General features: G+C 32.3%; 2 protein-coding genes and 1 pseudogene across 2 annotated transcripts; 2 read left to right on the forward strand and 1 right to left on the reverse strand.

The window, feature by feature from the left end:
• Positions 1-1,357: 1,357 nt before the first annotated feature.
• LOC130940953 (60S ribosomal protein L4-like) lies at positions 1,358-7,380 on the forward strand (annotated as a pseudogene).
• Positions 7,381-14,609: 7,229 nt separating this feature from the next.
• LOC130942001 (protein MEI2-like 2) lies at positions 14,610-20,279 on the forward strand. The gene is made up of 13 exons (XM_057870663.1): positions 14,610-14,852; positions 15,497-15,558; positions 15,664-15,807; positions 15,902-16,374; positions 16,506-16,664; positions 16,745-16,861; positions 17,034-17,185; positions 17,312-17,403; positions 17,516-18,464; positions 18,575-18,659; positions 18,744-18,812; positions 19,243-19,422; positions 19,521-20,279. Exons 2-13 carry the CDS (start codon positions 15,513-15,515, stop codon positions 19,623-19,625), a joined length of 2,571 nt encoding a protein of 856 aa, XP_057726646.1. The 5' UTR covers positions 14,610-14,852; positions 15,497-15,512; the 3' UTR covers positions 19,626-20,279.
• A 452-nt stretch (positions 20,280-20,731) lies between these two features.
• On the reverse strand, positions 20,732-23,311 carry LOC130942002 (ribose-phosphate pyrophosphokinase 4). Its single transcript, XM_057870664.1, has 7 exons — positions 23,057-23,311; positions 22,460-22,775; positions 22,010-22,105; positions 21,806-21,874; positions 21,599-21,727; positions 21,344-21,440; positions 20,732-21,254 (listed from the first exon to the last, which is right to left on the reverse strand). The coding sequence occupies exons 1-7, from the start codon at positions 23,200-23,202 to the stop codon at positions 21,121-21,123; spliced, it is 987 nt and encodes a 328-aa protein (XP_057726647.1). The 5' UTR covers positions 23,203-23,311; the 3' UTR covers positions 20,732-21,120.
• Between the last annotated feature and the right edge of the window lie 4,441 nt (positions 23,312-27,752).

Genomic DNA, 27,752 nt, shown 5'->3' on the forward strand with positions numbered 1-27,752 from the left:
AAAAGAAAAAAAATAAAGAAAGATTACATAGAAAAAAAAAAACCACGTAGTGACTAGTGAGATTTTTTTTTGTCAGCGAGAGATTAAAAATTTTGTAACATCATAAATAAATAGATAGCACTTTAAGAGTGTGGTTTAAAAATTCTAAAATTGCCAATAAATCATAGTTCACACGGTGAGTCCTACCAGCTGTAACAAAAAAAAAAATTGGTAAATATGTGGAGTGTATGAATATGTATTGTGTACCTATAATTGAGGATTGTTCAATTTATTGGAGTACTTAAAATTGGGAGTTGTCCAATTCACCGACAAAAAAAAAAAAATCTAAAATTAAACACTAATTTTTTTTTTTGGGTTTGGCTAAGATTGGAAGAGAAACCAACTCTCAACACTAATTTTTTTCGAAGGGCAAGTTACCTATATAAATTGTTTGAAAATTAAATTTATCACAATTTTTTAATGTGTCAGATACATTTCAGTCTGTTGTGTTTAAAGGTATTTTAATAAAAATAAAATTTTTTTTCTAGACATATTTGGACAAACTTAAATATCATCACGTATCAGTGTGTCTATCTTTATTCTGAACATGTATTTTTAAAATAAATTTAGAAATAATATATATATATTATTTATTAAAAAAATATTTTAAATATTTTATAATTAAAATAAGACATTAAAAATAATTAAAAATTAATTTATATTTTAATATTAATAAAATAATAAAATATTATTATAATTTTTCTAAAAAATATTATATATATATATATATATATATATATATATATATTCTTTTATCTTATAAAATTTTAAAAGTTATGTATTGAAGTGTCCTTTGTTTGTGTGGTGTCCTTACATCATAACCTGATCCTAAGGCATACTTTGCTGGGTTGAGTTTGCCAATTTTATCCGATGATATTTTTTGGTTAGATTCAAATTATGTTTTAGGCTGTTCAGTTCGGCCCAAGTTTCTTTCATGATAAAAATGTATGTATACTTTCTGATAAAAAAATGTATGTATTTTAGATTAAAACTAATAATATTATATTATATTTTTATGTTTAGTTACCAAAAAAATATTATATTTTTTTATGTTTAAATTAAATTAATATTTTTATATTATACAGTATTATTTTATTTTAAAATAATTCATTATGATATAAATATGGTATAATTTTTGTTAAATTTAATTTTAAAAAATAAAATTTTATATATACTAATTCTATATAAGATCAACCCTATCTGTTTCGGATAACTTTGGGATTAGATCAAAATAGACCCTAGCCTTTATAGGGCCGGCCCCGCCCCATTAAATACCCCTACTTTCTATGATAAATTCAGATATCCCGTGTAGGTGATTTCGGCCCATAGGCTAACATTCGTCATAATGTTTTCTAGTATTGCTAATGTTGCGAACTTTAAATCTTAAGAACATGGATGGACCTAAAGAAAGCCCAATTGAGAAGAGGCCCATCGAAAAGGAACCTAGACAAGCACCTTACGAACCCTAAAACTGTTCTCCTGCCACAGGCCCACAGCCAAAAAGCCTAGTTTCAGTGTTTGTCCAATGGCGGCAGCAGCAGCTCGTCCTATCGTCACCGTTCAGGCCCTTGAGGGCGACATGGCCACCGACTCCGCCCCAACCGTACCACTCCCTGACATCATGAAGGCCTCCATCCGTCCCGATATCGTCACCTTCGTCCACGACAACATCTCGAAGAACTCTCGCCAGCCCTACGCCGTCTCCCGTCGGCCGGTCACCAGACCTCGGCCGAGTCCTGGGGAACTGGCCGTGCAGTCTCCCGTATCCCTCGTGTTCCTGGAGGTGGTACTCACCGTGCCGGCCAGGGAGCCTTCGGAAACATGTGCCGTGGCGGCCGCATGTTCGCACCTACCAAGATCTGGCGCCGCTGGCACCGCAAGATCAACGTGAACCAGAAGAGGTTCGCCGTCGTGTCCGCCATCGCCGCCTCCGCGGTCCCCTCCCTGGTCCTTGCCCGCGGTCACCGGATCGAGTCCGTACCTGAGCTCCCTCTCGTCGTCAGCGACACTGTTTAAGGCGTCGAGAAATCGAAGGAGGCCGTCAAGGTTTTGAAGCAGATCGGAGCGTTTCCCGACGCGGAGAAAGCCAAAGACAGCCACGGTATCCGCCCTGGGAAGGGGAAGATGAGGAACCGCCGCTATATTTCCCTCAAGGGACCTCTGATCGTGTACGGAACCGAAGGCGCGAAGGCCGTTAAGGCTTTCAGGAACATTCCCGGCGTGGAGGTCGCAAATGTGGAGAGGCTGAACCTTCTGAAGCTCGCTCCCGGTGGCCACCTCGGGAGGTTCGTGATTTGGACCAAGTCAGCGTTGGAGAAACTCGATTCGATCTATGGAAGCTTCGAGAAGGCATCGGAGAAGAAGAAGGGTTACGTTCTTCCAAAGTCAAAGATGGTGAATGCTGACCTGGCTAGGATTATTAACTCTGATGAGGTTCAGTCGGTTGTGAGGCCCATTAAGAAGGAGGTTAAGAGGGCCACTCTCAAGTCTCAAGAAGAACTCTCTCAAGAACTTGAATGTGATGCGGAGGCTGAATCCTTATGCTAAGGCTGCTAAGAGAGTGGCCCTTCTCGCTGAGGCACAGCGTGTTAAGGCTAAGAAGGAGAAACTCGACAAGAAGCGAAGCACTGTTTCCTCCAAGGTATGATTCTCTCTCTTATTATCATTCATATCCATATTGCCATAGTAATAGCTTTGTTTTCAACTACTTTAATGAGTTGATAAGTTATTCTGTGTTATTTAAATTTGTGCTGCATTGTTTTATGAAACCTTGAATCGATATCTTGAATTCTTGATAATTTAAGAGTTGGCAATTGTTTGAACTGATACTTACTATGAATGTTTATTATTCCTCGGCAGGAGGATGCTTCTGCTATCAGAGCTGCTGGAAAGGCTTGGTACCAAACCATGGTTTCTGACTCTGATTATGCCGAATTTGACAACTTCTCCAAGTGGTTGGGAGTTTCACACTGAACTTCATCGACTCCTATTTAGATTTTTCATTTTTGGATTCTATTTCTTTAAATCAATTATATTGTTGGAGAACTTGCAGACTTTTAGCTGTATTAAAAAATTGTAATTTGGTAGATTTGGTTTCCTAACAATTTATATATTAACTTGCCCCTTTTCAAATGTACTCAGAAACCCTCGTGTTTCTTTTGTTGTTGGAAAACAGTTTAGTTTGAGAGGATTGGACTTTTTGTTCAATCCAATTCTCTTATCTTCTCTCCCTCATTTCGGTGGACTTTTTTTCCTTATGTCGTTCCGAAAGTAAAGAATTGTGTTGTGTTTTGGGCCTTAGCCCTGTTATACTGTTATTGGACCTTATGTGTCCGAAAAGGTTTATTGGGCCCAGGTTGTTGGTTCAGATCTGACCAAAAAGAGAGAAAATAATACCAAAAAAATGTGAGAAACAATCAATTTGAATTCGTCTATTTTAACAAGTTTTGGGAATTTAAATTCCCTTTGCTACGTTCAATAATCCATTATGAAGAATTAATCTTTGGGTCATCCTATGGTGCTGAAGATAATTTTTTTCTGCTGGTGCTGAAATTGAGTGGCATAGTGTAGGAGGGGACGCGTGGTACTGATGCCTCCAAGGTACCGATAATTTCTGCGGAAAGTTGATAGTGATGTTTGCTTAAAGAAGGGTTTAGAAGATGATTATCTTATGTTAATGATATTAGTTATGTTGTTGGGCCTATTTTTGAGGACCCAGTATTTAGTTGTTCTCATTTTTTTTGTTATGGTAATGGTACCAAAATAATGTAAACGTCGCCGTTTTTCAGCCACCGCACCTGCATTCCCTGGTCTTACTCAATCGCACATGCCCTAGGTACTCATCGATCTCCTCTCCGTCTCTCACACACATAGTCCAGGGAGGAGGGCTGCATGTCAAGTCTCGATCCCATCAAGCTCAATCTGAAGCCGTCGCCTGGTGCCGCCGCCGTCGCCGTTCCTCCCGACAGCCACCAGACCATGGTCGGTCACTTTGCCTTCATAGCGTAGAAGTCGTCGCAGCATTGGAAGCATCCGTCGCCCAACCTACGAAGCCGTCACTTTGTAGGAGGCATCGCAACCTTCGAAGCCACCTTCCGTTGAAGTCGCTCAGCATCGGAAGTTTCTGGAGCCAGCTTGGAGATTCGAGCACTCCTTTTCCTCGCGAACTCATTCGTGGAAATTGCAGCCACCGCCACCACGCCTTGCTGTCGTGGGTTGTGTTTCCGCCCCAGCCGCTGGCTCTGTCGCAGCCAGGTCTGCATTCTTCCCTCTTTCCCACTAATCGTAGGTATAAATGTAATTAGTTGTAATAGTAATTGTTGGTGATAGACGTTGGTATTGGTTGTTTGAAGCATGAATCCGAGCAGGGACTGTGATAGCCGCAGATAAGTGGACTGCAGAGTTGTTCGGTGGATCCTGGGAACCAGTATTTCTCTCTCCGGTAGTGCTGTGGTAGACAACAATGTGGTAGTCTTTGCTAATCTGTTCAATATAGATAAATTCAGTATATTTAAACCAATTTTGTTCAATAGCGTTGATTAATTCTTTGGTGCTGGTTAGAGATTAATTCTTTGCTGCTGATTGCTTAAAGCAATATTAACTATGAAGTGATGAAATGTTCAAACTGATTTCTTGAAGCATGATTAAATGATTAATTTATGGGTTCTGACTGCCTGAAGCATTGTTGAATGATTAATTATTGAATATGATTCCTTGAAGCATGATTAAATGTTATAGTAGTGGCTTAATATATATATATATATATATGTTCTTGTCTTGTACTTAGTAGAGGATCAGTTTGTTGTATCAGAGAAATGCATGGTTGGTGACCAATGATAGGGTATCCGTAAAAGTGGAAAAACATGCCTTTCATACAAGAAGTTGGTTTATGCATCTGAAACTATATATAATAATGTACTAATATATATTTGTAAGTGATGAATTATTTGGTAGCGATTGCTTGAAGCATTGTTAAACGATTAATTGTTGAAGGTGATTGCTTGAAGCATTGGCGTAGTTCTTATGGTTTATTGTTGAAACACTAATAATTGATTAGTTGTTGGGAGCTAGAAGTTGCTGTTGAGTCGTTGATTAGTTGTTGGATTGTATTGTAATTGGATTTTACTTTAGAGTCATGCTCAGCATTCTTAGTTTGGCATTTGCAGTCATGGTTGGCTTTTTCCATGTCTTTTCGGAGCATCCGAATTTAATTAATTGCTGCTTTTTTACTCTTCATTTCTAAGAGGTTCATATCTTACACTGTCTTAACCTATTTAAAAGAAATAAAACTCAATTTCTCGAAATTAATAAAGTGAAAAAAATATTCAATTTTCCAAAGACATTACCCTCTCTTTCAGTGAGTGGGACATTTTTGGCCATGCTCTGCGTAAATACAATTTTGTGAAAAATTTCTCCCCAAAATTATCATTTTTCCTTTCGGGCCGAGGAATTAAAGGGAAAATTTTGTGGATAATAATAATAATAATAATAATAATAATAATAATAATAATAATAATAATAATAATAATAATAATAACAACAACTTGTTGGTTAATGGCAGATGAAACAAAGTGGGGTAAGAAGAAGCTAGAAGCAATGACACGTGCTGGGAGCTGATGGTTTTTTATATAGCCAAATATCTGGGAGGCAGTCTTAGGTTGACGGTTCCGGCGAGAACGTGAGAAGCTGCAAGGGAGTTCGCACCCTGGGAAGCACATTAGGCAATAATCGGTAAGTGTATATAGGACAACAAAAGGATAGTTTGGTATGTATTTTTAAATTATTATAATTTTCTGGGGTAACATGGTGATATTTACTCTATTTTGGGGTGGTGAAAATGTACAAAAAGGCTAAAGGGGGAAGTTTGTTTCGAATTCGAAACATGTATAAATGAAGTCGTTAGCAGAGGGGAATCGGAGGTTATGAAAGATTAAAATCTGCTGGATTTGTTGAATTGTGTTGGTCGTATTTGTGCAGGATAGTCAAAAAATAAATCAAGGAAGTATAAAATTGTTAAACGTAGTTGTTCCTGGCTTTGTTTTTGTTATAGTGGTAGTGCTGATTTTAGTAATAATTACGCATGCATGATGTAGATGGTTTATTGTTCGTTGGGGAATGTTGTGTACGCAGTTAGTTTGGGTAGATGAGTCTGGTTAGTAGGATTGAAAATAAGGAAATTTAGCTTCTGCAAAGCAGTTTTTATGGGAGTTGGTAACCGAAAATATAGTTTGTTTGTTTGTTTTGTTTAATTTTTTTAAATTTCTTTAATTTCCAGTCATTGGAAACTTCACTATTCCTTCTATTTTATGAATTGCCTTAAGTTTAGGTCATTTGAATTCTCTTTCTTTGTTTTCTTCTGTTTGTTTTCCTTTTATCTAGTTAATAAAATCCACAGAATATATTTTCGGTTTTGTTATTGTAACAGTAAAAAACTTAGAGAATCGTGTTAGTTGGTGCAGTTAATGTGTTTTGTTTGATGTTGTAAAGAAGGAGGTGTAGTTGATGTTAATAGGTTTTGAGTATGTTGACTTTGGCATTTGATTTTAGGAAGTAAAGGTGATTTGTGCTAGTGGTGTAGTTGTAGGGATGGAGGCTATACTAGATGATGAAGTTAACCGAGGTGCTGGAATTCAAGAGGATCGTAGCGGAGGAAGACAGTATGAAACAAATCAGACACCGATTGGAGACGGTAAAAGTGATAGTTGTGATGAATGGATGGAGGGAGAAGGCACTGAATATCGAGACGTGGTAATGCTGACCGAAGCCGATATGATGAGGAAGGTGTTCTGCACGGACGAAGCTGCCTATGAGTTTTACAAGAGATACGGCAAATGCCATGGGTTCGGTATTCGCAAGGGTGACTCGGGAAAGGATGATAATGGAAGGGTGATTAGGAGGAGGTTTTTTTGCAACAAAGCAGGGCTGAGGCAGCGCAAACATTACGAAAGGCTTGACAGGAAGAGGGACCATAGATCCGAGACGCGCACAAACTGTGATGCAAAGCTATCCATCTTATGGGATGATGTCAGCAAAATTTGGAACTGACAGCAAAATTTGGCCCCTTCTTCAACTTCCAATCTTTCCGACACACGAACACGACAACTCAACAGAGTCTCCATGCTTCATAGATTATTACCCATCCCACCCAACCCAATTCACTAGCTTCACCATAACTATTACATTGCATTTCAACAAGAACTTCAAATTGAGAAATTAACTTTCTGTGATATGTTTGGTGTAAAATATAGTTATATCTTACTTAATATTTTATTTAGTTCAAAATAAATATACATGTAAAATGAGAATACTTATTAAAATGTTCTTACTTATTAAAAAATTATTATCAAACTTTCAATTTTTTCTCTCAAATATTTTAATTGTTGCATCTTCATTTTTAAGAAATATTAAACTTATTACAATTTTATGTCTGAATTATAATTTTAGTTTTGCTCTCTAATCACTATATGTAACATTGACTTTAATCTTTTAAGTTTCAATCCCAATCTCTATCAATATACTTTTAGATGGTACTTATGTCAATGCTTATGTGTGTGTTTGCATTAGAGTTGGTCAAACTACAGTTTCAGTAAAAGTGATTTTGTAAAATTCATTTTGATAACAAGAAATTGTTTGGATAATATTACTTAAAATTATTTTTAGATGCATAATTAGTTAATTACCAAAAAAATATGATTTTACATTATAACATTATTTTTTAACATATTTAATCCTTTTTTATACTTTTTTGAGTATATTTTTTATATAATATTTTTTATAAAATTTTATTTCACTTGATTACAATTTCTTAATCAAAATTAATATTTATTTATTAAATTAAAAATAAGAAATAAAATAATATATTCTACTACTTTTATTGTTCTTATTTCTTTTATTTATTATTAATTATTACTTATGATTCCATTGTTATGTACGATTAGTTTTTTATTTACTTTATCATTTTTAACAAGATCAATAACTCATATTACAATATAATTAAAATAACAAAATTAATAAAACAACTAAAATATAAAAAAAAAAAAACTAAAATTCGAACAATATTAAAATATTTGAAATGACTTGAAACAAATATGAAAATTCTTTTGAAAAAAAACGATAACGAAACAAATATGAAAACTCTTTTGGAAATCGCTTATGCGTTTAAAAATAAAGGATTGCCAAAGATTAAAAAACGGCGTTCAAAGAACTTCAACGCACTTCTAAAAAAGAATAATTTTGTTCATTATTTATCTTATGGAGCAAGTTTGGCTGACAAGCCCACGCTTCTAATTGTCCAAGCATATCCTAGTACAAAAAGCACCACAGACATATGTCCTAAGGTCCAAGCTATTGGTGTCTACGCTTATTGTTTGTTTCTTTTCCAATTCTTGGCTTTTCTTTTCTTTTTCTTTCTTACTTTGTTTTGTTTTCCAGGGAATTTCATTAATAAAAGGTTTTATGACAGCAACCAGGTTCACACAACAAAGAACACTCTATTATGCAGCTTTTATTATTGAGCTTTCCATTCAATCAAGCAACCACCACCACATGTCTTTATCCTAATTCCTACAACATTGAACAATCACTTTCTATTTCAAACATTTTCTCTTATTGATGCAAGAAAAGGGAAACAAAACATGAATTTAAGATAGATGAGTGATGTAACACCCTACCATACACAGTCTTATGCTTAAGTCATAATTCAGAGATGCCAAGGTATTACGACCTCTAAAATAAAAATTTACTACATATAGTAGTATGAATGATTGATTATAACTAGGAGCCTTTGTAGAAAAAGGGGTAAATAAAAATCGCAACTCAAAAGCGCAACACTCCGATCGGTAACGTAACGAACAAGGATAAACCAACGCGAGATTATATATATACAAAGAAGTGTCAAAAACAGGAATATCAAGACTCAAGATCCGGTTGCGAAGATAACCGGTCCGACCATAGCAACATATAAATATGATAAAAAGAGTTTGTTGTCAATAAATTTGCTAAGAAAAAAAATCGATGAAATAAATAAATTTATCAATAAATTTATTTTTTCTAAAACAATAAACTTTTTAACCAATCAGGTGTAATCAAATTCAGGAGTATTGAGAGTCTCAAAACTCACAAAACTAAATCCATATTATAGGAAGGGCACTTTATTATATAGATTGAAGTGGTATAGAAAAAGAAAAGTGCACTCTACTATATAGATTGAAGTGGTATAGAGAGAGAAAATAATTTTTTTTTATAATTATTTTTTATTATTTTATTGTTATTCAAAGTGTGAGTCCTACCTTTTTTAATTTCTCTTTCATCCCATAAAAAAATCTGTAAACTTATATCTTTACAGTATAATTCACCATTATAAGATACTTGACGATTCCATAAGTTTGTGTATAATGATACGTTGGTTTAAATCCATATTAATTATTATGTGAATTTAGTTTCTTCAAAAATTATAATTTATTTGTTTTTTTAAATAAAAGAGTAATAATTATATAATAAAAATAAAATATAACTATAATTTAAAAATTAAAAAAATAACAATTTACGTAAATAATTTATAAATAATTTTTTAAATTAGTTCAATAATATAAAAAATTAAATATCTAATAACCTAATAAAGCATATTTAAAAATTCAAAAAGTGACAATCTAAAAAATAATAATTTATAATTTATAAATAAAATTATATAAATTTCTAGTGACAACACTTAAGTAAATAATTTTTAAATTTAATGTATGAGCGTCATGTTAACATAATAAAAACTCTCTATTTGTATTATTATAAAGATAAAAAATTTGATTTTTTTCTTATGTATATTATAAAAAATAATTATTTCCAAAACAAAAATAAATAATTATTTACGAATGAACATAATTAATTATACGATAAAAATAATAGCACTACGTTTATTTTTATCAAATTGAATCCCATTAAATTATTAATTTAAATTCAATCTATTTAATTTTTAATTTCAATAATATTTCTTACATTGTTCTGTGTGAAATTTTTTTATCAAACTAAATTCATATTTTTAATTTACATTCAGTTACTTTTTTTTCCAGGCCTAATTTTCATATGAAACAAATAAATGATCACATTCACCAAAACTAGCAACAATCAGCTAAAGACCAAACAAATAACAAAAATATTTGAAGTCCAGTAAAAAAAAGCCCATGCCCTTAATTAACAATATTAACTATTAATCAGTTTTACTTAATTAATCCTTTTTTACTAACACGCAACATAGATATTAATAGTTTGCAGATCTTGTCTCCTCCATCAAGACACACATCACACGCGTTAATTTTTCATTTGCTCACGTACGTTTCAACAGGTGAGGAAAAAAAATTGCTTCCTCACCGTAGCATTGGCCTTAATCTTTTACCTACTAGGATAATGAGTGCGGGAAAAAAATTCTAATGGAATATGCTTATGTTGACCGAAATTATTAAAGCATATGCCTAAGTCTTTAATATGAATACGCACCTGTGTTACCACGCAAAAGGTATATGAATACCGGAGATAGACGCAAACCTTAGAGAAACATTGTAAAGAGTCTCATTAAAATATTAGACTTTAAAACATTATTTAACATTTAACCTTATATCGTGCTCTAACTTTGCCAAAATACAATACAAATAGGATATATATTAAATTATAAAATATAAATAAAATATATATTAAAATAAATTAAATTATAAATATATGATACCTAATTTAGTAATTAATCTTTTATGTATATGTAACGTTATTTTTTTTCCAAAAGTGTAAGAGTTTTTATTATTTACAAGGATGAGTAGTTTGTTTTTCTACTATAAAAAAAATATATATATATTTTAAACTTTTAACAAATAAAGAGTAAATATTTAACTCAATTTTATGTGTATTTTTATGGTTGGTTTATGTTTGATCTAATATGATCTAGTTTAGTCTGATAAAAAATAAGTTCAAATTCAAACTCTTTTAAGATTTAAATTTTTTAATAGGTCATGTTTAACTTTGTAAATTAGTTTGTTTGTCTTGTTAAGTCGATATAGACCTGTTAAGATATATAAATACATAATTTTAATATATTAAAAAAATATAATAGTGAGAATTTAAACTGGTATCATTTATTTTGTTAAAAAAATTTATTTATTAGACAATTTTTTCTTTCATTATATATATATATATATATATATATATATATATATATATTACTTGATTATTATTTTACTATTTTTTAATTATCAGATTTTTAAGAAATTTTAGGAAATTTTATGCCACTCTATCTTTTTGTATTATATATGAAGAGATTGGCATGCTTTATTAGTCATCAGGTTGATTTGAATTTGTGGGAGTCAATTGCTGTTTCTAAAAGGGGATCAAGAATATCCGACTAAATATTTGCGGATGACTTGCTTTTATTCTATAAAGCTACAAAGAGACAAATACAAAATGTGATGTTAGTTTTAGAAACTTTTTGCAAAGTATCTGGGATGAAGATTAATGTGAAGAAATCTAAAACGCTTTGCTCTCCAAGAATGTCTCTGTAATAAGAAAAGAGTTTTTCATTAGGGTGTCCTCTGTCAGATTTATCCAGGATTTTGACAAGTATCTTGGGTTACTCCTAGCCATTCTATAGTGATCCGTTCAGCTTTTAATGGTGTTCTGGATAAGATTCGGAGTAGACTAGTAAGCTGGAAAGGGAGTTTACTCAATCGGGCAGGTAGACTCTTCTTGGTTAATTTCGCTACAGCCACTATTCCCACGTACCAGATACAAGTCTCTATTTTTTTCAAAGGGATCATTGGTAAACTGGAGTCTATGATGAAATTTTTTTTTTGGGAAAAGACAAGTTGATGGAAGAGAATTGAATCTTGTTAGTTGAAAAGTACTGATTACTCCAAAAAAATATTGAGGTTTGGGGATTAGAGATCCTTATTGTGCGAATATTGCTCTTGTTGAGAAGCTAGTTTGGACTTTTTTTTTCTATTAGCCAGACAAGTTATGGATCCAATTGTTGGATGCCAAATATCGATCATCTCTATATAACTGTTTTGATTGTTCTAAGAATAAGGGCTATCTCATTTGCAGGAGTCTTTGCAAGGCTATAGAAGTGTTGAAAGATGGGTTTATTTGGTATATTAAAAATTTGAACAATAATTTTTGGTTTTTTAGTTGGAGGAGAGAAGGGAAGTTATCTAATGAGATAGATTATGTTCACATTTCTGATTCAAACATCCGAATATAGGATATCTAGTCGGTTGGTATGTGGCATTTGAATACTCTTTATTCTCTTTTATCTCAAAATCTGAAAGATAATATTCTTTCTTACAATTCAGATGTACAAGCAGGTCTGGAAGTGGGTTGGTATTGATATGGGTTTGTCAAAGTCTAATGACTCACGCAATAGTTACTTGTGGTTGTGTAAGCAACTGTTTGGTTGGGAGGAGCGAGAGAATTGGCTTTAGTTTTGTCGCCAACTTGTTCTGGAAAAGTACAAGTGTTTGGCTTGACTGTCTTAAGAAAGCTCTTCCTACTGCAAGTTTTTGCTTTAGAAGAGGGATGCCGTCATCGGATAAGTGTCTAAGATGCCTTTCTAGCTAAGAATCGGTTTTACATTGTATTCGAGATTGTCCAAAAGCTCAGCTTGTATAGCATAGGTTGGATATTTCTTGTCATCCTCTGAATTTGAAGAATTAGTTCTCATATCATAGCACAGAGCATCCGTTAAAGTTCTTTTCGGAAATTTGGTGGATATGGTGAGTAAGGAATAATGACATCTTTAATCTTTATGAGACTTGACCTCCGAAAAAAGTGATTTGTCTGGCTTTAACTTCAGAAAAGGAGTTTAAGAGTATTTTTGAATTACAACGTATGTCCTTCTCTTCTATTCTAAGTGGTAGGGGTGTGCATGACCCGGCCCAGTCCCAAACATTTTAAGGACTAATTTGGTGTGATTTTACCGGGTTTAAGGCAGGGTAAGGATCTCAAAAATAAATCCGGTTATTATTTTGGGTTGGGTCTGCGCCATAGTTCGGGTCACCCAAACTCGGCCTGGTGGCCCGGTCATCATACACAAGTAATATTTTGTGTTATTAGTGATGGATGATGGCTATTCTTATGTGGAATTCAAGTATCGTAAACCTTAATATTTTGTGTTATTAGTCATTATAAGATTATAAGTTAATGTTTTATGTGTAAAATGCATAAGACTTTAGACTAATGTATAATATTGTGTTATTTGTATTGATTTAAATATTTGGTGTTATTATACAATATTAATATTGATTGTGGTTATACTTTAATTTTAGAGAATGATTGATTCTTGTAATATTTTTCTAAATGAATTTTACCATGTCAAATAATGGTTGGAGTCTTGGAAATTTGGATATTTTCACATGCTAGTTTACAAGAAAGTATCAAGGTAATATAATGTTAATGACCCGATTTTTATCCGGTATAATCGTGTCTCGAAAGTGTGTAGGTTTCATCGGATTTATGACCGGGTTCGGGTCTAACAAATAAGTCCGGTATATATTTTGGGTCGGGTTTGAGTCATATCAAATCCGGTTTTACCCGACTCATGAACACCCCTACTAAGTGGTTATTGAAATCCTCCATTCATTGGTACCGTTGAAGATTAATTATGATGTTAGTTATCATAATTCTGGTGATAGTGTTAGTTTTGCTTGCATTATTAAAGATTGTAATGGGAGTTAGCAAATGAGGTGTTTAGCAATAATTAGGAGTAATTGTATCTTTCAAGGGGAATTATTTACTATTTGGAGATGATATCTCTTAGCCTGTGGTGTGGGTCAACGAAATGTTATTTGTGAGACAGATTGTGTGGAAGTGTTTAATCTTATTACTAATCACCAAGATAATTTTGCATTTATTGATTTGTTGTTGTTCAAAATAAGGAATATCATGCATTAAAATTGATGTGTTAATTTTTGTTTAATTATGAGATATGTAAATACGGTGCCACATACCATGACAAAGATGACAACGAGGTTACAAATGTAATTATTCACACATAAAACTAAAATGTAATTCGAACATAATTTATTAAAATGATTTACATTTTCAAAAAATTCTCTAAGGAAGTCATTATTATCTTACTCAAATCTCAATTAAAAAAGTAATAAAATTTTAAATAATAAGAAAAAGTATTTTCAAAAAATTCTCTAAGGAAGTTACTATTATCTTACTCAAATCTCAATTAAAAAAGTAATAAAATTTTAAATAATAAGAAGAAGTATTACTATTATTCTTTTTTATAAATATGAAATATCAATCTATTTTACCAGAAGAAGGCATGGTTGAATGTGGAGCTCAGAACAGCACTCGTGTCAACGGACCCCAAATCAAATTCTAATCTCTCAAAATTTCATAATACAGACAAAATTTATTTTAAAAAATATAAAAAGAAGAAGAAAAAGAAAACAGAAAAAGAAAAACAGAAATATCACACTTTTGTGGGCTCATCTCTTTCAATATTTTTTTTTTTGAAAAAAATAATAATCATAAAAAATTTATATTCATAATTTCTCAATAAATATTTTCCTTTTTCTCTGTAACTTGTACTTGTTCCCTCCAATCATTTTCCTCCGTTTTCTCTTTTCTTTTCTTTTCTTTTCTTTTTTTCCGGGAAAATCACTGTCACCTCTTTGCTTGCTCTGCTTCTCCGGCGGCACAAGAAGAGGGAGGAAGTTCAGCTTCGAAAGGAAATAAAAAACAAGAAACAATTAATCTCTGCTTTTACGAAAGCTCTTCACTTTCCATTCAAATTTCCTCTGATCATCACTCTTCTCCATGAATTGTTGAAGGTAACTCCTCTGATATACTTCCTCTCTGTTTTTGTACTTATCAAGTTAACCAGTTGATTCAAAAGTTTTAATCTTTTGTTTAGATTTTAGTATTTTCATGCATGATCGGTTTATCTAGCATGTGGGTCTTCACTAATTTCTCCAAATAATTAGCTTGAGCTGTCGGTGAGGAAAAAGTTATATATATATTTTTAATTTATTGGTCTAATTCAATCTAAAAGGTTGTATAGTTATGCATGTGGTGCCTTGTGTATATTAGATTTTAACTGGATTGGTGTAGGAACTTGGTTTGTGTAGTTTAAGAAGTGGTGGTGGGTGGGGAATTGCATAATTAGGTCTGGGGCCAGGTGGTGTTGGTAGTTGTTATGATTAATCTAAGTCTATAACTATAGCTTGGTTGAGCTAAGTTGGTTTCATTTTCTGGGTTGTATTTGGTTTTGACCTCTATGTTGACTTTGTAGTTTCACCCTTTTTGTGAAATGTTGAATGTAACGAATTGTGAAAGTGGTGTTGATAAATGTGGGTTGTGCCTATAGAGATACAAAATGATTAATAATTGTGGCACTTTTCAGAATCTTTTTGTTGACTTTGAGTGATTTATGTAATGATGTCTTGTTCTTTGTATCATTGGACTATTTAATTAGGAAGTGATTGGATTGGATGGACAAACATTCTGGGGATTCTGCGCCAGCTCATGGTGCCACAGGTGCTTCCTCTTACTCCATGTTTAATGCATGTGTGTGTAGTTGCAAGGACATAGAGATTTGTCTTTAAATTAAGAAAAGAAATAAAATTTCAGCTGTTTTTATAGGTTCATCTGGGATTTCCTCACTTAGTGTTGGTAGAAAGGTGGGAAGCAGTGCATGGGGAATACCACGCGGCACTGCTGCATTTCATGCATCAAGTGACACTAGCTTGTTCTCCAGTTCGCTTCCTGTTATTGGGCATGAAAAGTGTAAGCTTGAGACACTTTTAGTGATATCATAGACTGGAATCACCCAAAATGATTGTTTGACCTTTTATGTTTTCTTTTTGTTCCCAATATACAGTAAATTTGACTGGTTCGGGGCATTATGATCGATCTGCTGATGATAACTGGCCAAGATTAGGGAAAGTTCATAAAGATGATGTGGGGCAAGATGCACTTGAAGATATAGAAACAAAAGCAGCTGGAAAGATGCTTCCTGATGATGAAGATGAATTGTTAGCCGGGATAATGGAAGATTTCGACCTTACCAGGTTGCCGAGCCAGCTAGAGGATCTGGATGAGAATGATCTTTTTGGAAGTGTAGGAGGCTTTGAAATGGATTTTGAATCCCAAGAGAGCCTTGGTATTGGTATATCAAAGATGAGCTTATCCGATGGAGTTCCTTCAACGGCTATCGGTCAATATGCTGCACTGCCAAATGGCGTTGGAGCAGTGGCCGGGGAGCATCCTTATGGAGAGCATCCGTCAAGGACCTTGTTTGTGAGGAACATCAACAGTAATGTGGAGGATTCTGAATTAAGATTGCTATTTGAGGTTTTTAATTCTAACTCAATGCTTCCATCCACTTTATCTATTTCATAAATTTTATCTTTTTAATTAGACAATCATGCATTGTTTTTTTGGTTTGTTTACAACTTTCAAAGCTTTTTTCATTTTTTTTATAGCAATATGGGGATATCAGAACATTATACACTGCTTGCAAGCATAGGGGTTTTGTAATGATATCTTACTATGACATTCGAGCTGCTCGCACAGCAATGCGTGCTTTGCAGAACAAGCCTTTGAGAAGAAGAAAACTTGATATTCATTTTTCAATTCCTAAGGTTTGATTCACATACTCTACCTTAGGTTTGACTAGTTATTCATTGGTATTATCTTTCATCTCTTTTTCTTCTGGTTTCAGGATAACCCTTCTGAAAAGGATATCAACCAAGGAACACTTGTAGTATTCAATTTGGATCCATCAGTATCAAATGATGATCTTCGCCAAATATTTGGGGCTTATGGAGAAGTCAAGGAGGTAAAACTTGAATTGTGTGTATGTTTTAACTTTCATTGAATTGTTTTTATTTAGAACTGAACCTAATTTGTATCTAATTTTTCTTCTCTATATCTTAATGATATTCTTCTTTTATTAAAAAAGAAAAAGGTCTAGCACTTAGAGTACTTGTAATTTGATCTTGAAATTGCAGATTAGGGAAACACCACATAAAAGACACCATAAATTTATCGAGTTTTATGATGTTAGAGCAGCAGAGGCTGCTCTTAAAGCATTGAATAGAAGTGATATTGCTGGAAAACGTATCAAACTTGAACCCAGCCGTCCCGGTGGAGCACGTCGAAAGTAAGTTAGTCCACAATTTTAGTTATCTTTTTTTAATTAGTTTTGGGTTGGGGTGCTGATATTGTGTAATGAATGTTTATTGTAAATTGCAATGTCTCATAGTTGGTTGTATATTATCTCTTTTAGCTTGATGCAACAATTGAGTCAAGAGCTAGAGCAAGATGATGCTCGAACTTTCAGACATCATGTGGGTTCACCTGTAGCTAGTTCACCTCCCGGTAAAATATGTTATCTTGAAATTCAATTCTCTTTCTGGTGCTACTATCTAATTTTATAATTTTGAAAGTTATGTTCAAATTAGAAGCTAAGCTAGTTGGTACTTTTGCTCAGGTAACTGGGCACAATTTGGTAGCCCGGTTGAACATAGTCCATTACATTCTTTTAGCAAAACCCCAGGTTTGAATATTGGGAGCCCAATGAATACCAACCAAATGTCTGGATTGGCTGCAATTCTTTCGCCACATGCATCAACCTCTTCAAAGATTGCACCAATTGGAAAAGACCCTGGAAGAACTAATAATCCAAATCCGATATTCGGAAGCTCTGGACCAATACAAGGAGCTGGCTTTCAGCATTCTATGTCCTTCCCTGACCAAAAAGTAACTGCAAGTCCTAGGCCTATATCTACTGTTGGCGAATCAAGTTCGAGTTCTTCGAGTATTGGAATGTTGTCTGGTCCTCAATTTTTGTGGGGAAGTCCAACTACCTACTCAGAACATTCAAACACATCTGCTTGGTCTTCATCATCTCAGGGGCTTCCATTTAATTCTAGTGGACAAAGGCAGGGTTTCCCTTATACTAGTCGGCACAATTCTTTTCTTGGTTCTCACCTCCATCACCATGTTGGTTCTGCTCCATCTGGTCTTACTTTCGATAGGCAGTTTAGCTACTTTCCCGAGTCACATGAAACTTCAATCAAGAGCTCAAATGCATTTGGGAGTTTAAATCATGGTGATGGGAATTTCTTGATGAACATGGGTCCTCATGCATCTCTAGGAGCTGGTGTTGGCCTTTCAGGAAATGCAACCGAAATTGGTTCACCTAATTTCAGAATGATGTCACCACTGCCTAGACTTGGTTCATTGTTCCTTGGAAATGGTTCATATTCTGGACTAGGAGCAGCCAACTCTGAGTTGTTAACTGAACGTGGTAGAACTAGGCGACCTGATAATAATGGGAACCAAATTGATGGCAAGAAGCAGTACCAGCTTGATCTGGACAAAATTATGAGCGGGGAAGACACAAGGACTACATTAATGATTAAAAACATTCCTAATAAGTAAGAACTGAAAAAGTATCATAGCAAAGAGATCACTATACTAGCAACCTGAGTATTGTGGTAACAGTAAGTGATATATTTAGTAATGTTTTTTACCTATTGTGATTAAGGTACACTTCAAAGATGCTCCTTGCTGCAATTGATGAGGATCACATGGGAAGCTATGACTTTTTGTATTTGCCGATTGACTTTAAGGTATACATATCCTATATATATATGTGCTTGGTGAAGAAAATCGCTATGCGACATATTTATTAAAGTCAGTTCTCTCTATTGCAGAACAAGTGTAATGTGGGCTATGCTTTCATCAATATGGTGTCTCCTTCACACATCATCCCCTTCTATAAGGTCTGAGTTCTATCCAAGTTCTATCTATTTGGATATTTGAGGCCATATGATTATCTCTATATATATTTGTGTGATATTGGTTTGTGATGTAATTATATTTGTAATTTTCTCTGCTTTACTAAAATTTTGAGACATCAGCCCCTTCTACAAGTTTTAAACCCTAATTTTCAACATCAAAAGGTCACATTTTTTGGCAACTATATTCAACTAACTTATACTTGTACGGGATTAAGATGGATATGTATTTTGAAAAAAAAAAAAACTATTTAGTATATAATAATTTGAGAAATGTTAGGTGACCAACATTTTTTCGTTTTATTAACATTACATTTGAACTAACAGTAGCTAACTCTCATTATTAGATGAAAAAATTATTTCTCTAAAAAATTGATGAAACCTGTGCTGCTCAAAGAAGTTTGCATGATTGCAGGCATTTAATGGGAAGAAGTGGGAAAAGTTCAACAGTGAAAAAGTTGCTTCACTAGCTTATGCGCGAATCCAAGGAAAGGGTGCACTTGTGACACATTTTCAGAATTCAAGCCTAATGAATGAGGATAAACGGTGTCGGCCAATTCTCTTCCATTCAGAGGGCCAAGAGATTGGTGACCAGGTTCTGTTATAAAACGTTACATTCGATGATCAATCATTTCTTCTGTCCATATATCGTTTAAAAGCGTTTATCTGACAACTTTTCCGCATTCTATCCAGGAACATTTCCTCTCAAGCAATTTGAATATATGTATTCGTCAACCGGATGGTTCTTACTCAGGTGATTTGTTGGAGAGCCCGAAGGGCAATTCGGATGAAAACTAGAGAAATATTAACTAAGATATTATGTTCCTAGCCAATAATAAATGTGGTTCTAGGAGTGCTAACTAGTGCATAGCTAATCATCATAAGGTGTACAAAGCTAATTCGTCGAAATAGGTGGAAAGAAGTGTTTACAAGACTAAGGGTTTGTTCGCGAGTTTGAGTTTTGGAGGGAAAGGGAGGGAATGGATTGAAGGTTTTGAAGAATAAAATGGACTTGTCTTTATACTTCAAACACACCCTTTCCTTCCTTTCCTCTCTAAAACTTCAGCTCACAAACATACCCTAAGAAAAGGAATTCTAATATGTTAATTGTTCGTAACGATGATCGAAATCGAAGAAGAAGAAGAGAAGTTTGTTAATGTGTAGATAGGAATTGTCATTTAACCGGCGGAAGAGAATAACCATGCATGCCAGATTGTGCAGGATGACTACTCAGTTTGGGATTTGTTATTTGTTTTCTTTTTTGGCCATCCTTTTGCTGTGGTATGCAAAATGTGATTAATGTTCATATGGGTTGGGAGGGAAGATTTTCAGATGAAAAAGATAAGTTGTGTATAGAAGGGATGTAATTAACTACTCTGTGTCCACTGTTGTCATGTAACAAAAACAATGTTGAATAATGACTTGTATATATGATTGTATTTATTTCAGAAATTGTTACCAAAAATTTATATGCTTTATACCGTTCTTTGTTGTTTAAAGTAATGTTACTTCTGGTTATGTTATAGATGAACAATGATTGTTCTTTTTCAAATTTAAGGTTATAATGAAATAATTGTCAGCATGTTTTCCCAAAACTAAACTAACTTGAGTTGGTCGAGTGGTCAGCTCATTCGTCCGCTTGTTGGAGTGGTCAGCTCATTCGTCCGCTTAAACAAGTGTTGGGAGTTCGAATTCCGCTTTGTGCATGCAGCAACCCATTGGCCAGTGGCAGAGAACATATTATAATCATCAAATTAAAATTCAAGTTATAACTTCTTAATAGGTTAAAAATGATTGAAACAGCAGTATACCAATACACTTTGAAATTTTCCAATGGTATAACGTCGATAGCCTTAATAATTGCATAGATTCCGCCACTTTATCAATAATGAAGAAAAATATGATTGAGCCAAAGATATTTGTCATATACATTGAAGCATGGACTCCCAAATTGTTGACCATAGATGTGTGCTTAAGAATTAAGATACCATAGTTCAACATAGAACTTATCCATTTTCTGACTTAGTTTTAAATCTGATGTGTTTTCTGTGATTTGTAAGTGCGGCTCAGCTATTTCCTTGAATGAAAGTTTTTCTTCCATCAAAAAAAAGATAAGACGGATATGATTGCATTGATTGATGGGTCTTATGTTAAGAGTTGACAACCACAACTTAGTTCAGATTACAGTCCAAAGCAAGAGGAAATTCACACTTTTCACTGAGTTGGGAGCTAAAGATAGGATGTTAAACTCAAGTGAATGGAACATTATTAGTTTTTAAGGTAATGTTTGCCTTCAAATTTGTAGAGCATTAGCAATGGAGCCAGCTAAACTCAACACTTCAAAAGGAGCTTTGTTTCCTATAGCTTTCACAGTAAGGGGGCAAGAATCTGTGATCCAGAAGTGGGTAAAGGCTTTCTCCAAGCTTTCTGTATGTTGAGTCAAATGGCAACAACATTCAAATATATGTATATGATTTTGAGAAAGTATAACGTTGTTACATGATGCCATGACTAACCGTTTTTATGGAGGAACCGGTCCCACGATTGGTTAGGAAATACGCCATGGGTGACATAGGCACTCACCTTTGCTGCACCATGAGCTGCCAAAACTTTCTAAGGGAAATCAACAAGAAAAAAAGAAAGTAAGAAATGACAAGTTGCAGAATACAGACATCCATTGCTAATGCTATCTAGCATTCTCACATGGAGCTTTTGCTTTCCTCAAATTCCAATAATAGAAACCCGGGGATGGCGATTACTTAACCATTTACCTGACATTCAATCAGAGTGCTGCCGGATTGGACCAAATCATCAACAATGACAACATGATGACCAGTTGCATTGCCTTCCTTGACCCGAACTATCCTCTTGTCGCCCTCACGAACCTTGTTACATACCACCTACCACTTCGAAAGAATCAGACACTCATAAAAGATGAATTATAACTTAAACAGCTAGATTTTCCACAGAAGACACACCACTGAAAAATTATCGAACTGCTTGTGGAATCGCTTCCAAGCACCATCATCTGGAAATGCTATAACAACCTAGAAACAACAAGTTCAAATTCAGTATATTAGAAACAAGGAGTGAATCACAAGCAGGGCAATGTACCGGGCATATAATACAACAAATACTGCAAAGATTCAGGATAAAATGCAACAACTCTCAGGAGTACTCACATTATTAGCATCCGGAAGCTGACTCAGTCGTTGCTTTAAGAGAGGAATACCAGTCTCAAACAAGGGCAGAACCTCATCCCCAAAATAAAACCTCTCCTGCATGAATTTTAAATAAATAGTACAAAATAATAGAGTGAACATATGCAGCATATAGAAATGAAAACAAAGAAACTATACATATGTTGATATGCAATGTTCAAAAGCCACAAGCTGCCATCAACAGTAATAAGTATCAACCCTAAAGATATCAAATTTCTAAGAAACATATAATATCCAAGAGTTCATCCTGTACTTAACAGATAGAAGTTTATTTACTGTATGGCACCAAAAATCCAAAAGGCAATGTAACCATGCATCCAACCAAATAAGTATATCAGCAAAAAACTTAATAATTATTCATAAAGACCTTAACTAAATCAATTTTAGGTTTAATTCATTAGCAATACAAACCTGCAAAGCATGAATATCATATATGACCAAACTGGTTGGGCCACCTCTGGAAATTGGGATGTTTGACAACATCCTTGCAAGGGTGAAGGCAGTTGCCACATCACCTTCTTCCTCCATGCGCTCGAAGGAACCGGTTGGAAAGAACGGCAACACCAATGTGAAGGAAGCAACAAACAGACGAGGGAGCGCATATATGACAGAAAGCTGCTCAAAGACATGTGCAGGAGAGCTGAAAGATGCCAAGAAAGCAACATGCTGACCTCTCAGCTCTTCTGCATTGTTTATATATATGTTTGGAAATCCATCCGCAAAAGACCTGAAAAAAAAAAAAAAGAATAAATCTCATCACTTTTTCTTCAGTTTTAGTTCTTAAAACAAAACAAAAGTCCATTTTTTTTCCCTATCATTTATGCATAGAAACATAGTAATCGTTGGTGATCATCAACCACTGATCAGAAACACTAAGAATGATGATAATAAGGCAAAAACAAAGAAACCCAAAATAAGAAATGGATAAAAAAGCAAAGAAAAAGTGCTTTTCAGAATGAAATAGATTAAAAAAAGAAGCTGAGATTGTGGGAACAGAGAGAAAGAGACCTCCATTTGATATTCTGGAGAATGATGTGATCACAGCGAGCAGCAACCTTGAGAGCAAGGTCTTCACAGTCAAGTGAGTAGAAGAGATTGACAGGCTTCTTTGAGTTTGGAATGGGTGTGGGAACTTTCCCTTTCTCTATTGCCATTCCTTAATTTTATCAAACACAAGGTGGGTTGTTTGAGACTTCGCTGACACAAGTGAACTCCTTATGAGTCTATTACTAAAAGCCGAAGGGTTTCGCCAACAAATTAATATGGTTCCATCATTTTCTTTCTTAACAAAATAAAAAATGGATTTATTTATTTATTTTGGTCAGGAAAAATGGATTATTTTTATGAAGGCCCTCATGCCTCACCTGAACTGGGCTATGTCCGTTCAAACCCAAATCTACCCAAGACAAAAAATAATACCAAACCTACTTCAAAAGGACACTAATCTACCCCAAAAAAATGACACTAAAAATAGTTCAAATCTTCAATATAACATAATAAAATGGTAGATACTCACTTTTCCGCTGATACTTGTTTGGCTTGTATATGCAATAATTCATTAACTAATAATAATTAAAATTGAACTCTGATACGCTTAAAAAATTAAAAATAAAATAAAAGAGTAGATGTTTTAATAAAAATTTTATAATTATTTTTAAATAAAAATATTTTTTTAACTCTTAGATAGTAAATTAGTTCTGTTTTTGTTACAGAAAAAAAACAAGATGGAAAAGTCTATTTACTTTATTAGTAAATTTGTGTAAAATACCAAATTTTACTACCCAACGATAGAAAAGTTCACCCTCGCTTTAGTATTCCCAGTTAGGCGTCTTCAACTTTATTTTTAGAGTCGTGTTTGTGATTAGACAAATATCTTTAAGTAAAATACTTTTGGTATCTTTATTAAAATAAGTACCAAATCAAATTAATCAATATAATTAACTTTGTCGAGTCGAGTGATTGTTTACTTATACAAATATTAAAAATTTTAATTCTTCTTTGTGTATGTAGTTATCTAATTGATTTATTCATCTTATTTTATACTTTTAAAATTTCATCAAATTAATCTAATCTATCTTTACCGATGAGTTTTAAGTGAACATAAAAAATGAATTTCAATAATTTTTCTTAAATTCATGTTATTGAGATAGTGTCACACATGAAAACATTTCTTTTTAAAGCTCATGAAGTGGTTGATCAAAAGCAAAAAACTAAAACCTCATGAAATAAGAATAATATGATTTTTGTTTTCACAAACTCTAGAACATACATTTGTATTGTATGCATTATTATATTGGAATAAGGTTAGCTATTTATAATACAAGTATATAATTGCCCAAACTTTCCCATATGGATGGATTACCAACAATCATATAGCATATCCAAAACAAATGCTACCAATACAAGAATGCATGCATGGTTAGTTGTCATTTATCAATCATTTTCTCTCTCCATGAATTATCCAATGGATTTTCATTATTTTTGTCTTTCATATAGGATAGGGTATTATCCTAGCAAAATAAATATCCAAGGACCAAGATTAGTTGTGTGTTTGTGTCATGGAATTACTTTGAACCCTACAAAATTAATTCCCTTGAAAAGTCAATTTATGTGGTATCCAACATAAACACACTCACACACATATAAACTTTTATTTATGTTATAATATGAAAGAAACATATAAGAAATTCACATATCTCTTAATTATATTATAAGATTATCACCATTATCATTATCAGAATTATTATCATCGTTACTATCATTATTTCATTTTCATCATCATTAATATCATTTTTAATTACAAGGTCCTCTATGGTCCATCTTCTATGAAGGAAACAAGTTGACAAAATTGAATCGATGAAAAAGAATATATAAGTATATAGCATTCATATGAGGAGTGACACCTAAGTAGTTTAAGTATATTATAATTTATTTCTCTCGTAATAATATTAAACCACTAACCAAGCTAAGTGACCATTGAAATCAATAAGTGCAAAAAATAATAAAAAAAAAGCACCGACAACAGAGGCTAGAAATTATATATATAAATGAAAAAATCTAAGAGACAACCACTTTTATTAAAATTTAGACAATATTTAACTAGTAAAAAAAAAATAAATAATTTTACACTATTAAAAATACTATGATGACTAACTAATAATTATAAATCATAAAAATTACTGATTTTCTAACATTTCTCTATATCTAAATTATCTTATTAGAGCCGATCAGTATTTTACCAGAGGCAATAATAATAATAATAATAATAATAATAATAATAATAATAATAATAATAATAATAAACCTCGATATCTCTTCTCCTTCCCGAGTTAGGTCAAATACTTAGTTGCTTTTCTAATAATAATAAAATTTGAAGTTAAATCGAAATGAAAATCATTTTATTCATCAAATATCTAGCTACTAATAAAAATGACAAAGACAAATATTTTCTCCCCTATTCATATATATATATAGACAGTAGATAGTACAAAGATATTTTTTGTTTCAATATACCTTTTAGGAAATAAATGAAACTTTGGAATACGTTTTTCTTTATAATTATTTTGAATATTTTTTTATTAGAAACCAAGCATTTTCACGTATTTTTTTCCGTTATTAAAAAAAAGAAAGGCAATTATATATGCAATTTCAAAGTATGAAAATGATTAAAAATCCTAATTTATATTTTTATTAGTCATCTTTCTCCTTGTTAAATAAAAGTTTTTTTTTTGGATTTTTTAATATTTTTAAAATAATATATTTAAATTTGTATTCATAATAATATAGAAAATAAATTAAAACTTTCAATTATTAGTCTAAGATCACAGAACTTTGGATGCATGAATAATTGGTCTGATTTTTTTTAATGGACCATTTAATTTAATTAGATCAATTCATATTTAGATGATAGATATGACTTTGAATATTATACATTAACTAATAAATTTAATAGCTATTTCACACACACATTATATGTACTAGTGTATCAATAGGCACTACTTTAATGCCTATTGTTTCATTTGTTTATTTATTAAATATATAAAAAAGTATTAAAAATTAAATTAGTTGAGATGATAAGTGATTTATAATTTAACAAAAAGTCACGGGTTCAAATTTTAAAAATAATATTTTTTTATAAATTATATATAACAAAGAGTATTAAAAAAAATGAGACACCGATTTTTCTTGTATTCCTATTATATAGTATAGAATAAAAATGAACGTCTTGTAATTTAAAAATAAATAAATTCAGTATATACATAATATAATTTATAATTCAGTATATTCAAGGTTTGTAAGACTAGCTAGAGTACTAACAAATATACGGTTTAATTAAGACTAATCTTATATAATAATTTTTCAAAAAAAAAAAGAACATATATAAAAAGTAATTATGGTAGTAGTTGGTAGTCAACAAAATTTGTGGTTGTTCATAGTTGTTTCATATATTAGATATTTGAATTTAATCCAAAGTACAAGTTTGAGGTTGCTATCATCAATTCAGTTCAGTATGGGGCATGTATATGGTCCATGACCAACTCATTGTATTTATGAACAAACCCTAATTATTGTGCAAATTAAATAAAGAGTTTAATTTTGATATAATGAACCATATAAAATGTTTTATAAAATCATATAATTACGTATATTTTTTTAAATAACTATTTATGCGATTAATAATATTAAAAATAAATATTTTTATTAATATAGTATTATATAATTAAATACACATATAAAATTATTATTTTATATTCACAGTATATTAAAATTAAATTATTAAATAAAGGAGTTGATGTGATTAGTAGTATTTTGCATGAGTATGAAAACATTCCCTAAGCCCATTAAATATGTAACACAAAGAATTAAGATATATTTGAGCAATCACAACTAAGTTCCATCATGGATATATATGATTATTCTCCTGTTCTATTTGGAGGGGATATATATTATTCTTCAGCATATATGCAAATATCTTAAGCTTTATTTAATTAAAATCCGAATGTTCCATGATAACATTCAATTTAGGAGTTACTAAATCAATAATTATTGTAGGGAATAAAGGTTACAGTATTACATAAAACCTTATAATAATAATAATAATAATAATAATAATAATAATAATAATAATAATAATAATAATAATATATTATTCCCATGACTCATTTAATCCCATGAAGTTAATTAATGTGTCCACCTACCCGTCAGTATCAACATCTGCTTATATTATTTGAATAATTGTTTTCAAGCACGCAGTTTTATGAATATCACTGCATATATCTAGAGTGCTATTACTAATAATTAATATTATGATATGAATATATTCAATATGATGTAACGATAAAAAATTGGAAAAAAGAACAAGCAAATATATAGTAACATATATATGACAATAATATATATAGTAGTGTGAAAGATAAATCACTTTTGAATGTATATGTATACCACTTAATATTTTTTAGAAAAAACGATAAATTAATCTTTGATTTTTTGGTACGTGAATGTTTAAATTTATAAAAATTTAAAAATATATTTTAAGTTTTTTTATTTTTTTAAAATTTAGACATATTGATTTTGAGTTTAATTTGTCTAATTTTTAAAATTTTTTTATATGTGTATCGGTATCAATTAGATCAGTACAACAAGAATTATGTTTGATTTTTCTATTAAATCTAAGAGACTCAAATAAACACAAAGAATTGATATG

This window comes from Arachis stenosperma, chromosome 7 (assembly GCF_014773155.1).
Source record: "Arachis stenosperma cultivar V10309 chromosome 7, arast.V10309.gnm1.PFL2, whole genome shotgun sequence".
NCBI classification, from domain to species: Eukaryota; Viridiplantae; Streptophyta; class Magnoliopsida; order Fabales; family Fabaceae; genus Arachis; species Arachis stenosperma.

Excerpts from the sequence above, each read along its gene's own strand:
- LOC130942001 (XM_057870663.1), top strand. The coding sequence starts at position 15,513 with ATGGACAAACATTCTGGGGATTCTGCGCCAGCTCATGGTGCCACAG. Across the intron at positions 15,808-15,901 it reads TGTTATTGGGCATGAAAAGT|TAAATTTGACTGGTTCGGGG; the intron begins GTAAGCTTGAGA and ends CCCAATATACAG. Across the intron at positions 16,862-17,033 it reads CTTATGGAGAAGTCAAGGAG|ATTAGGGAAACACCACATAA; the intron begins GTAAAACTTGAA and ends TTGAAATTGCAG.
- LOC130942002 (XM_057870664.1), bottom strand. The coding sequence starts at position 23,202 with ATGGCAATAGAGAAAGGGAAAGTTCCCACACCCATTCCAAACTCAAAG. Across the intron at positions 22,106-22,459 it reads ATGATATTCATGCTTTGCAG|GAGAGGTTTTATTTTGGGGA; the intron begins GTTTGTATTGCT and ends AAATTCATGCAG. Across the intron at positions 21,728-21,805 it reads AGTTCGATAATTTTTCAGTG|GTGGTATGTAACAAGGTTCG; the intron begins GTGTGTCTTCTG and ends TCGAAGTGGTAG.